This window comes from Muscardinus avellanarius (genome assembly GCF_963383645.1).
Source record: "Muscardinus avellanarius genome assembly, chromosome: 3".
Lineage (NCBI taxonomy): Eukaryota > Metazoa > Chordata > Mammalia > Rodentia > Gliridae > Muscardinus > Muscardinus avellanarius.
The window spans coordinates 56,360,005-56,371,823 of NC_137788.1; the positions used below are offsets into that span (position 1 = coordinate 56,360,005).

General features: G+C 44.8%; 1 protein-coding gene across 1 annotated transcript in view; it reads right to left on the reverse strand.

Annotated features, from left to right (window-relative positions):
• The window catches only part of JAK1 (Janus kinase 1), a gene marked incomplete at its 5' end in the record, with an annotated part of 59,840 nt that extends 48,616 nt beyond the window's left edge, over nt 1-11,224 (reverse strand). The window contains 5 exons of the mRNA XM_080691436.1: nt 1,941-2,064; nt 6,269-6,467; nt 8,714-8,733; nt 10,182-10,264; nt 11,196-11,224. Of these exons, the coding sequence (XP_080547562.1) occupies nt 1,941-2,064; nt 6,269-6,467; nt 8,714-8,733; nt 10,182-10,264; nt 11,196-11,224 (455 nt within the window). The remainder of the gene's footprint in view (nt 1-1,940; nt 2,065-6,268; nt 6,468-8,713; nt 8,734-10,181; nt 10,265-11,195) is intronic.
• Between the last annotated feature and the right edge of the window lie 595 nt (nt 11,225-11,819).

An 11,819-nucleotide genomic window follows, 5' to 3' on the forward strand; every position in this document is an offset into this window, starting at 1 on the left:
CGGGGACAAATCCGAAGCATCCCTGCGCTTCCTGGCAGCTAACAGAGTGCGGACAGGCACAGACATTCGTGCAACTAACAAAGATGCCGCCAAGGGGATGCCTGCTCCCGAGGCCACTTGCCAACTGCATGGCTGAGTAACTCCCTTCTCTTCTCTTGGCATCATTTTCCCACTGAAAAAATGGAAAAGTTGAGTTAGGTAAACTCGGGTCCTTCCCAAGTCCCCATTGCTACTATTCTGGACCTAGAGCTAAGTTTACAAAACTAGAGGGAAAGAAGTAGAACGAACTGCCTTCCCTCAGCCTTGTACCCCTCTCAGCACTGGCCACACTGCCAAACCCCGGGGGCAGGAAAAGCAAGATTCCACTTTAAAAAACAAATCCAGGTGGGCGTGGTGGCGCACACTTGTAATCCCCGTGCTTGGGAGGCGGAGACAGGAGGATCGCACAGGTTCGGAGACAGGAGGATCGCACAGGTTCGTAGTCAGCCTCGCTGGCTTAAGAGACCCTGTCTCCAGATAAAAATTTAAAAAAAAACGGTCTGAGAGTATAGCCCGGAGGTAGAAGGGCTTCCAGGAACCCCAGTACCACCAAAAATAAAAAATAAAAATAAAAATAAAAAAACCAAATCCAAATATAGTCTGAAGGCTCAGTGGGGTGGGTAAATGTGGCCCTTAGCCTAGGGTGAGAAATCTCATACGGCCTACATCTCTCTTAAGGTAAGACCTTAGGTAAGTACGGGAAGAAGAAAAGTCTGCCCTAGGATGGTTATGAAAGTGAGGTCTGATTCAGCCTCTAGGAAACACCTCTGTTCTAGAATAGTGACAACTCTATCACAGTTCCAAAGGAACTAACAGCTAAGATACTGTGGAAAGCCTCTGAGATTCATGGCCCCAAATCCTACGAGCATCTAAGCTGATCTACTGATTTAGATACATATGAAGATCCTTTTCAAAAAGGACCTATTTATAGGTTCCATTGTTAATTTGCGCTTAAGTAACATCTAAGATCCTTTCAATTCTAATGCTGAACAAATATGCTAGCAAAGGCAAAAGACTGCAGCTATGAAAGTACCAACTGTGACATTTTAAAAGTCTACAATATGGACCTGATGTAGTGATGCACACTTGTATTCCCAGTACTTGGGAGGCTGAGACAGGATGGCAGGTTGAAGGCCAGCCTCAGCAACTTGGTGAGGCTCTCCACAACTCAGTGAGACCTTGTTTCGAAATAAAGAATAAAAAATAGGGCTGGGGGTTGAGCTCAGAGGTAGAATGACCCTGGGCTCAATCCCCATTACTGCGAAATAAATAAATAAATAAATAAATAAATAAATGCATCTCTGCAATATGGGAGAAAAGGCAAATACTCATCAGAAGAGAAATCATAGCCCCACAGCTAAACATTTGCTCCCCGATCGAAACATCCACTCCCTAAAGGCAAGAATGATGACAAAGATTTTCTAGGTTACCATTTCAGGAAGTATATATGATTCTTAACTTCAACCTTTAGTAAAAAATACAATTTATATGTAACACATATCAAAAGTTTTTTAAAAAACAGTACTCTAAGGATATTTATATATACTGATATTATCTATTTCCTCTTTTTTCCCTCTCTCCCTCCCTCCTTCCTTCCTTGTCAAAGCCCACTACATTACACTCCTAACCATGACTCACCCTCTGAAAAACCACTGGAGGACATAGATACTATTCTAAATACTCTCCGTATTATAACCTTTTCTAAAATGTGGCAGATGAGGGTGATCAAACTCATTTGTACTGCAAAACTGAGGAAGTCCTTTCTCATATCAAACCAACACGAAGTTGCAAACTACAAATATGACTGGGATACTTCTCGGTAAATGACTCAGGGTCCCAGGCTAACCACGGTGCCTGGCTGCCGAAGACACCAGGGTGGCCCCAGCTCCGTGCCCTCGTACCTCATGCGGTAGTGGAGCCGGAGAGACATCTTGTCGTCCACCGTGATGGTATGGTTCGGAGCGTACCAGAGCTTGGCATTCTCATCGTACAGGGCAAAGAGGTTGTGACACAGAGGAGAGATACCTGGGGAAAACAACACATCAGAAGATTAATGGGAGATGCACTTGGCTACCTGTTTCCAAAACACGGCATACGCAAAAAAAGGAAATTCTCTCATCCGGAAAGAATGTAGGTCATTTGTATGTGCTTGAGGCAAACACAACTTCCATCCCGGTTCAGTCAGGTAGTTTGAATCACATTAATCAAGAACCATGACTCCCCAGAAACATGCACATAGCTGTTGGCAAGCCAAAGGAAAGTCATTTAAAAATAAAAGTTGATGCTATTTCTCTTTTTGGGTGTCTATGACAGAGTTTCATCACCTCCAGCTTTAAAGATAAGAAGAGGTGCGATCTATAAGAGATGCCCAGAGCCGACCAGATGTGCACCTTGCTAATCACAGCCAGAAACATCCTCGGACTTTGGGAAATACTCTGTTTCCTACACAACCTTCTTAAACAATTCTAACACATTGTGATTATACATTAAACATGCAAAGAAATTCCTGGCAATAGTACACAGAATGTATATTAGAATAAATAATCACCAAAGTGATTTTTGTCAGTGATTAAAACCTATTACCATTAATAATAAATACACTTCTTAAGTACTCTGCACAGTTATCATAAATGTTTTTATTAGTATCCACTAGCAAGAAGATAAATGCTCAACTTAGCTGCCCATGGAGCTCTGCCCACCGAGGCCACCTTCAATAACATGTATGACAGAAACTAAGAGCAACTACGAGGCTGCTTACTTCTGGGCCCATGATTAAAACTGCAGCCCTGTAAACTAAGCAGGGGTGGGTAGAGAGGAGGGGAGATGGGCGCCAATAATCAATTATCACTGATATTTTCAGGTCCAACCAGGCTCCAATCTAAGATATAGTGAACTTAAATGATTAAAATATGTGAGAGAAAATGAGGTAACTGGCTCTTGTTTTCGCAGTTAGACACCCCAAGTAAGGACGGCACTGACAGGCCCTCCCAAGGGCTCTCTCTCCAAGGCAGTCACTGGTTAAGGGGTTGCAGACGCCCGGCACCTCAGGGTGCTTCCTCATGCTCCCTGAGAAAGGTTAGTCCCCCCGTAGAAGATGCACTCCTCTTCATGAACAGAAGATGAGCCGGACTTTAAAGAGCATTTCTCCTCGGGAACAAAGGCCTTGGCTGCTGAATCTAGTGTTACTAGGACTATGTCTCAGGTGCACTACGGGTTTTCATTCATAACTCGGCTCTTATGAGCTGGGCTGGAAAACCAACCTTTCTGCATAGTCATATTTAAATGTGCACATACATATTTGAAGCATAACTGAGAGGTAATCAAGGAACTGTCTGTATTTCTATCACAGGTCTGATTGTAACAACTACCCATCACTACCCATAAACAGGAAATTTCGAACACTAAATAATAACAGTACTAACATGTACTGAGGGCTACATGTTAGGCATCAGGCTAACCTCTTTGTATTATCTTTTAACCCTCCCGATGGGTAAAGAGGTAAGGATAGTTTTTGCCATTTCACAGATGAAGGAACCGTGGTCTCTGATGTATTCTGAGGGGCCTCAGCTAGTACCGGGCAGAGTTGAGACTGAGACCAAGTCAGCTACCGAGGCAAGGAAGCAATGAGCCAAAAGAACAGGACTTTGTCACAGGTGGGCGGAAAACAGGGAAGAAAACCATACTGTCCCCAAAGCGTCGCTTCCTGTGAGGACACCGAGAGCTGCAGAAATCTGTAGCATTTGGTATTTATGTACTTTTAAAATTATAATAAACTATTCAGGCACGGTGGTGCATGTTTACAATTCCCAGTACTTGGGAGGCTGAGACAGGAGGATCGCAGGTTTGTGGCCAGAGTTAGCTACTTAGTGAGGCCCTCTGCAACTCAGCGAGACCTTGTTTCAAAATGAAAGAATAAAATTGGGCTGGAGGTGTAGCTCAGAAGTAGAATGCCCCTCAGTTCCATTCCCAATACTACAAAATAAATAAGAAGAAGAAGAAGAAGAAGAAGAAGAAGAAGAAGAAGAAGAAGAAGAAGAAGAAGAGGAGGAGGAGGAGGAGGAGGAGGAGGAGGAGGAGGAGGAGGAGGAGGAGGAGGAGGAAGAAACAACTAAAGAAAAGTTCCCCTGATAGAGTTCCAGAAGAGACACCACCCTTCTATAGAGCAGGCATAGGAGCTGACGCCACGCTTGACTGGCCCTGAGCCCAGAATTATAGGAGGCCAGAGGCTGTTTGTTCTCAGGCCCACAGACTCTCTTTTTATCTCCTTCCCTAGTGGGTCCCTCACTAACTGCTAACCACCAATTCTGCAGAAGTGGTCCTTGCTAACGAATGAAGAGGTTTAGACCCACAGTGATGATTATAAGCAGCCTCGCTGGGAATAAACACGACAAATCGGGTCTCGAGGGACAGTGGAGGAAACAAACAAATGGACAAACTCCAATTTTTTACAAATACTCCAGATGGCTGGGTGTGGTGGCTCATACTTGTAATCCTAGTACTTGGGAGGCTAAGCAGGGAGGATCTCAGGTTTGAAGCCAGCCTCAGCTACTTAGTGAGACCCTCTGCAACTTAAGTGAGATCCTTTTTCAAAGTAAAGAGAGAAAAAAAATAGGGCTGGGGGGTTTAGCCCAGAGGTAGAATGCCCCTGGGTTCACTCCCCAGTACTGCAATAAATAAATAAATAAATAAATAAATAAATAAATAAATAAATAAATTACTCCAGGTGCACTGATTTATACATAGCAGTTCTGCTAACTATGAGGAAGGTTAAATTTGTCCAAAGCTTCTCACTAGTACCTTGCTGCCTCGTCAAAATAACTTGAAAATATTCCTGCCTTTGCCACTACACTCAAGCAATTTGACCCCTGCCCGTGTTTAATCCGTCTGCTGCACTCTTTGCTATAGTATAAACCTCTCCTTTTTATTGTACACTTCCGGCAGAAAGACACACAGCGGGAGAAAAATGGGATTTCTAGACAAGTTCTATCACTTACAAGGTACGCAGTTCTTGAAATAACTACCCTATTCCACCAATTTGTCCTGAGGACTGACAATGTGGGAGTGAAGTGTGGACCCAGATGTCTGGGTCACAGATAATTATTCCATCATCATGAAATGGGTTGATTAGATCCTCCTTCTTCTTTTTTTTTTTTTTTTTTTTTTTTTTTTGGTGTGTGGTGCTGGGGATTGAACCCAGGAGTATTCTACCTCAAAGCTACACCCCTAACCCAATTTTTTAATTTGAAACAGGGTCTCACTAAGTTGTAGAGGGCCTCCCTAAGTAGCTGTGAACCTGTGATCCTCCTGTCTCAGCCTCCCAGTACTGGGATTACAAGTGTGTGCCACCATGCTTAGCTTACTATCGTATCTTTTAAAAGCCGTTATATTAAAATATAAATTTCATAACACCTGTTTTCAGTATGTAATTCAATGGACTTTAGTGTATTTACTAACTTGTACAACCATCGCCACAGCCTGGGTGGACAGATCAGTAAGAAGCGCCTCTGATTTCTCTTCACTTGCCACTTGCCATTTAAATTAGGTTGGTAAAAACCACCCGTGTGCCCAGCCAAGCGCCAAGGGGGATGAAAGGGGCCGTGTTCTGTTACGTGCTTTGGTTTCCTGCCTTTGGAGGATACCAAGCTACCTCTAAGATACGCCTGACTAAAAGAAAGAAGAAAACAAGACACTGGGTGGTTAACAGCCTCTGCCCTTTCACAGCCTGGCAACCTGGCCAAGCCGCAGCGCGACACTTGGCTTCTCACTTCAAGCCAGCACCACGCCAGGGAGGGCAGGGCGCGGCGGCATGGGGATGGGCGAAGCGAGGCGAGCGGAGTCTCAAAAACCACTAACGCACTGGGAGGCGCTGCCTGCCGAGCCTGCACGTGGGAGTACGTGCCCCTCGTTTGGTGCCAATGTCACTCCAACCAGAAAGGTGGGGGAAGTGAGACCTGGGCCCCACAGAAGCCAAGCGTCATCCCTTGCTGTCCTACAGTTCAGTAGTGATGGAGCAGAGATAGCCACTTTGCAATGAAGAGAAAAACTCCCAGATTAAAGTCACTGGCCAAGGATCACGTACAAGGAAGTAGCCGTGGCAGAGGCTAGTGGAGGCCTGGCTGCCAGAGCCCCCACCTCCTGCTGATCAGTAACGCTAAGAGGACAGAGACCCCAGATCTGCTTGTGAGGCAGTGCCCGCTGTGGCCCCCGCGCCCCCCGCGCCGGCACTCACAGCACTCCTGCGCGGCCTTGATGCACAGCTCCTCTGCCGTGTACTCCCCGCTGCTCAGCCGAAGCGCCTCTTTGTCTGGAAGATAGAAGGTCACCTCCACCCCTGGCTCAGGGGCCACTTGATTCACCTCGGTCTTCTTGGAGCTCCTCATTTTAGCACAGAAAGCCATGGCATTGCAGTCCTCTTTTATATTTAGATACTAGAGGAGAAGGAGGAAAACAAGACGAAGCAGTCATTCTGTGTGCTAAAAGTTCAAGTAGCGCCGGGCGTGGTGGCACACGCTTGTAATCCCCGCACTTGGGAGGCTTGAGACAGGAGGATGGCGCAGGTTCAAAGCCAGCCTCAGCTGGTTTAAGAGACCCTATTTCCAAGGTCTGGGAGTGTAGCCCAGAGGTATAAGACCCGTGGGTTCCATCCACAGTACCACTTAAAAAAAAAAAAAAGTTCAAGTGGCAAAAGAGAGTATTATGACAGTAAGCAAGCAGAAATACTTGATATTGGATACGTACCTCTCCAGCTCCACCCTTCCTAAAAAAAATCAAACAGGTTGGAGCTCCCAAGAGATGAAACCACAGAAATAATTATGCATGCTAATTGATCAACTGCAATTAGATCATATTCTCAAAAATCACAATAATCTTAAACATGGCTTGAATTTATTCTATTTCAACATAAGTTGTAGTTGAAAAATGTGTCTAATCCTAAGGACTGATTAGTAATTACTAATATTGGCACTTCTGTGGAACCATACAGCTTTTGGCTAGAACTATAGCAAGAGAGAGAGAGAGAGAGAGAGAGAGAGAGAGAGAGAGAGAGAGAGTGTGTGTGTGTGTGTGTGTGTGTGTGTGTGTGTTCTTTTTTTTTTTTTACTGGGGATTGAATCCAGGAGTGCTCTACCTCTGGGGTATTTCCTAGCCCTGTCTTGTTTTTTGTTTTGAAACAAGGTCTTATTAACTTGGTGAATCTGACCTCCAACCTGCAATCTTCCTGTGTCAGCATTCTGAATACTAAGATTACAGGCATGTTCTACTGTGCCAAGATAAGAATCATATTGTGTGTGTGTGTGTGTGTGTGTGTGTGTGTGTGTGTGTGTGTGTATGTGTGTGTGTGGTATTAGGAATTGAACCCAGGGACATTCTACCTTTAAGCTACAACTCCCCCCCCCTTTAAATTTTGAAACAGGGTCTAGCTAAGTTGCTGAGGCTGGCCTTAAACCTGTGATGCTCCTATTTCTGGCTAGAATCATAGTCTTCTAATTTATGTCTGTCTCCTACTAAACAGCAAGCCTGGCGAGGGCATGAACCATGCCATATGTATCTTCACGTCCCCTTCTGAGACAGTGCACACAAATGACTGCCAACAGCATCATGTGGAAGGGCCAGGAAAGCCAGCAAGTGGAGGCAGGTCTGCGGCACCTGCGGGTGGGAGAACAGGCCGCGGCTCATGGCAGCAAAACCAAGCAAGACAGGAGACCTTGCTCTGGAGAGACGCTGGCAAGCCAGGGGCTCTGGTGAGTGGCACCAAAAAAGACAATGACGCAGCACAGCCTCTCAGCCCAGGGCAGGAGGAAAAGAGGGAGAGACCACGGAAAGGCCGACATTCGCTCTTCCTCTTGCTCCAACACCAATGCTAACAACTGCTTTCCCTGTCCCCAACAACTGCTTCCAGCCTGTCTGCCAAGCCAGCCTTCACTTAACCCCTGAAGTAATGTCTCTGGAACACAGATCCTCTACTGTCTTCCCATTAATGTACAGACCAGTTCTCAAATGAATTCTGAAACCCAGTACCTCCACCTCCAGCCAGCAGGCCTCACTTGCTATGGCTCTGGCTCCCGGCTTCTTCTTCCACAAAGCTGCCAGGATCCGCCTCCCCCGAACCCCACTGCCACCCCTCTCCCTTAGCACCTGCTGACTCATCTACAGAAACACCTTCCCACCTTAGTCTTTAACTATTTATTTATTTTTATTTTTTCGGTAGTGAGAATGAAACCCAGGGACATTCTACCTCTGAGCTACACCCCCAGCCCTATTTTTTAGTCTTTATTTTGAAACAGGGTCTCACCGAGTTGCAAAGGGCCTCACTAAGTAGCTGAGGCTGTTTGGGAACGACGATCCTCCTTTCTCAGCCTCCTAAATGCTGGGATTCCAAGCGTGCGCCACCACGCCCGGCTGGCTTTTGTCTTCAAGTTTTTTAACTTCAACTTTTTAACAATTCCATCTGGACAGTGATTCCTCCGGGAAGCCTTTACTAAACCTCAGTCCCACACTCAAAGTGACCTGCCCCTCCCTCCCTCCCTCCCTCCCTCCCTCCCTCCTCTCTTCCTCCTTCTCACTCTCTCTCCCTCCCTCTCTCTTCTCTCTCTCTCCCCCCTCCTCATGCTCCCAAGCTCATCACGCTACACTAACCAGAGTTTTAAAAAAGCTACTTCATGCATATGTCCCTTACCCGTATGTGCTGTGACTTCCCTGAACACAAGAACCATGACATCGTCTGGGATGACCCAAGGGAGTCCCCCAAACAAGAAATGTCACATGGGGGTGATAGCAGTTTTAGTTCTCTCCAACAAATTAGTTTGGTCCACTAGCTGTCCTGGTGAGGGAAGGCGAGATGCTCACAGGAGGAACATGACCCAGATATGCCTCAATGCTATGAAAAAAAGAGGCGTTTGATTTTAATTGCTTATGCTCCAAAATAAATCTGAAAACCACAAGTCTCTGGAAATCGGGCTTAACTCAAAGTTCAGGATCAACAGACAAGATCATTTTAAAACCCAGAATTTAGACCCCAATTCTATCCCACACTGAAAATTCACAATGTTAAGACACGTTAAAAGCCTGCTTCATAATGTAAGACAAAACTTTGTCAAGGAGATTCTTTATAGGCATGATAGTAGACAAATTCAAAGAGAACATTATTCCCCTGAACCCTAAGGAAATAATCAAGCAACATGCATAATTGTGGCACTATTAAAAAAAATACAACCGACAACATCCAATAGGAGCACTCACTAATAGGCACATCACTAGCTGTTTAAGAGGACGATGGAGCTGGGCGTGGTGGCGCAGGCTTGTAATCCCAGCATTAGGAGGCTGAGACAGGAGGATCGCGGTTCACAGACAGCCTCAGCTACTTAGTGAGGCCCTTTGCAACTCGGTGAGACCCTGTTTCAAAATAAAGACTAAAAAATAGGGCTGGGGGTGTAGCTCGGAGGTCGAATGCCCCTGTGTTCAATTCCCAGACACACACACACACACACACACACACACACACACACACACACACACACACTAAGACAATGAAAAGCTTGTGGACACTGGAGATGTACATGGCGCTCTGTAAAGTGAAAAAGGCATCAAAGGGTATTATCACCCTCTGGGTTGTGCACATGCATATTAAATTCAAACAGTACTGAAGAGCAAGGGTAGCATGCGAGGGGACTTTTAACTTTGACTCTGTACTTCCTGTCCTTTTGTACTGTTGACATTTTTTTTAACAAGTATGCTTACCACTGAGAATGAATAAAACACTGATTTTTAAAAATTAAAAGCAACAGTACAGATAACCCTATCCCACCCTCAAAGTGGCCTACCCATAACTTCATTATTCCTTTTTTTAAAAAAACAGGCCGGTGCAGTGGCGCACGCTTGTAATCCCAGGGCTTGGGAGGCTGAGACAGGATGATTACACAGGTTCAAAGCCAGCCTCAGCTACTGAGTGGGGCTCTCAACAACTTAGTGAGACCCTGTTTCCAAATAAAGTATAAAATAGGTCTGGGAGTATAGCCCGGAGGTAGAAAAGCCCCTGGGTTCCAACCCTAGTACCACAAAAAATAAAAATAAAAAATAATAATATAATAATAAAATTTAAAAGCTAGATAGTTTCCTTCTATTAAAAACAATATAAGTCTACATACCTGCATTTATTCGACTGTCCAATGTCCCCCAAAAAGCAGACTGGGTTTTCTTCTCTACTCTCCAAAGCCCATTCAGAGCTGACCTAAAAACACAAACAAACAAATAAATAAATCAGCTCGGAAGTCACTGAATCTAAAAATAAACACTTCATTATGAAAATAGATCAAATCTAAAGAGGCAGGAAAAACATATTTTGCAGGAAGAAGAGAAAAACAAAATTGATAATTAAAAGGACCAAGAGACATCTTAGGGTATAAATATCAAATAAGATATTATTGTCATTGCTTCAAGAAAGAAAGCTGGGAACAGTTGCTTTCCGGAGTACAGCACGGGTCCAAAGTAAAGACTGAAACTTTTCCCTCAACAACCTTTCTCCTGATACTGTGAAAAACAATTTAGAATGCCCAAATATGTGCTTTTATTTCCCATTCTCATTTCCTTTAAAATGATCTTCCCTCAACCTGGTCTACACCACACACACAGAGTTCTGTATTTATGACAGCTTTCACTGCTGTTCCTTAACATACAATACTAGGAATTGAACCCGGGAGCATTCTCTCTCCAGACTAACCCCAGCACTGTTTGTTTGTTTGTTTGTTTGTTTGTTTGTTTGTTTGTTTTGTGGTACTGGGGGTGGAACCCAGAGGTATTCTACCTCTAAGCTATGTCCCCAGCCCTATTTTTTATTCTTTATTTGGAAACAGTGTCTCACTGAGTTACAAAGGGCCTAAGTAGCTGAGGCTGTCTGAGAACCACAATCCTCCTGTCTCAGCCGAGATTGCAAGGGTGCACCACCATGCCCGGCACTATTTTATTTTTTATTTAGCAAACAGGATCTCACTAGATTGCTGAGAGTCTCACTAAGTTGCTGAGGCTGTCCCAGAACCTGCGATCCTCCTGTCTCAGCTTCCCAAGTACTAGGATTACAGGTGTGTACCATCAAGCCCAGCTTGCTTCTTGCAAACTCTTTAACAGTGGAATAAAATTGTTTTTGCAGAGAAGGAGCTACCAACCTTAAGTGATTCAAAACTGGTTTCCACATTACCGTAGACTGTTGGCTCAATTTTCTGCCCTATCATTCAACACATTTTATCAGAATTCAGTCTTAGAAAGAGCTCAACTTCAGGCTTTATGTGGCAGCCGTAGGGGCAGTGGGGCGGGGCAGCAGGAGGCTTTCCACTGAGGCAGGAGAGCAGCACTGCAAGGTGCCTTCCAGCACAAATGAAAGCTGAGGTGAGCGCAGTCACTGAGTGGCGACACCATCTCCAGAGCCCTGCGTGACTCAATGGCCAGTGCTCGCGAAGCCCACTGAGGAAGGCCTTCTGCAGCAGTGGGTGAGACTTAGCAAAAGTTAACGACGTGATGACTTTGATTTGGCTGCCTTGGTATCAATTTCAACAAGATTCACAGAACAAATCCTTACATCTTCAGCCTTTTAAAAATTAAAATAATCAATTGTTTTAATTACATGAATGGATACAGTGCCCTTTATCAGAATAGCAATTAGAAATAAGCTAAATGCATACGCCTTGCTTGGCTCAGAAGCAGGGCTTCAAATGCCACATTTAGGAGATTCTTTTGTTCAGCAAGTATTTTGGGGCAGCTATGTCAGAAATTGAACTAGATGAGGATATAAA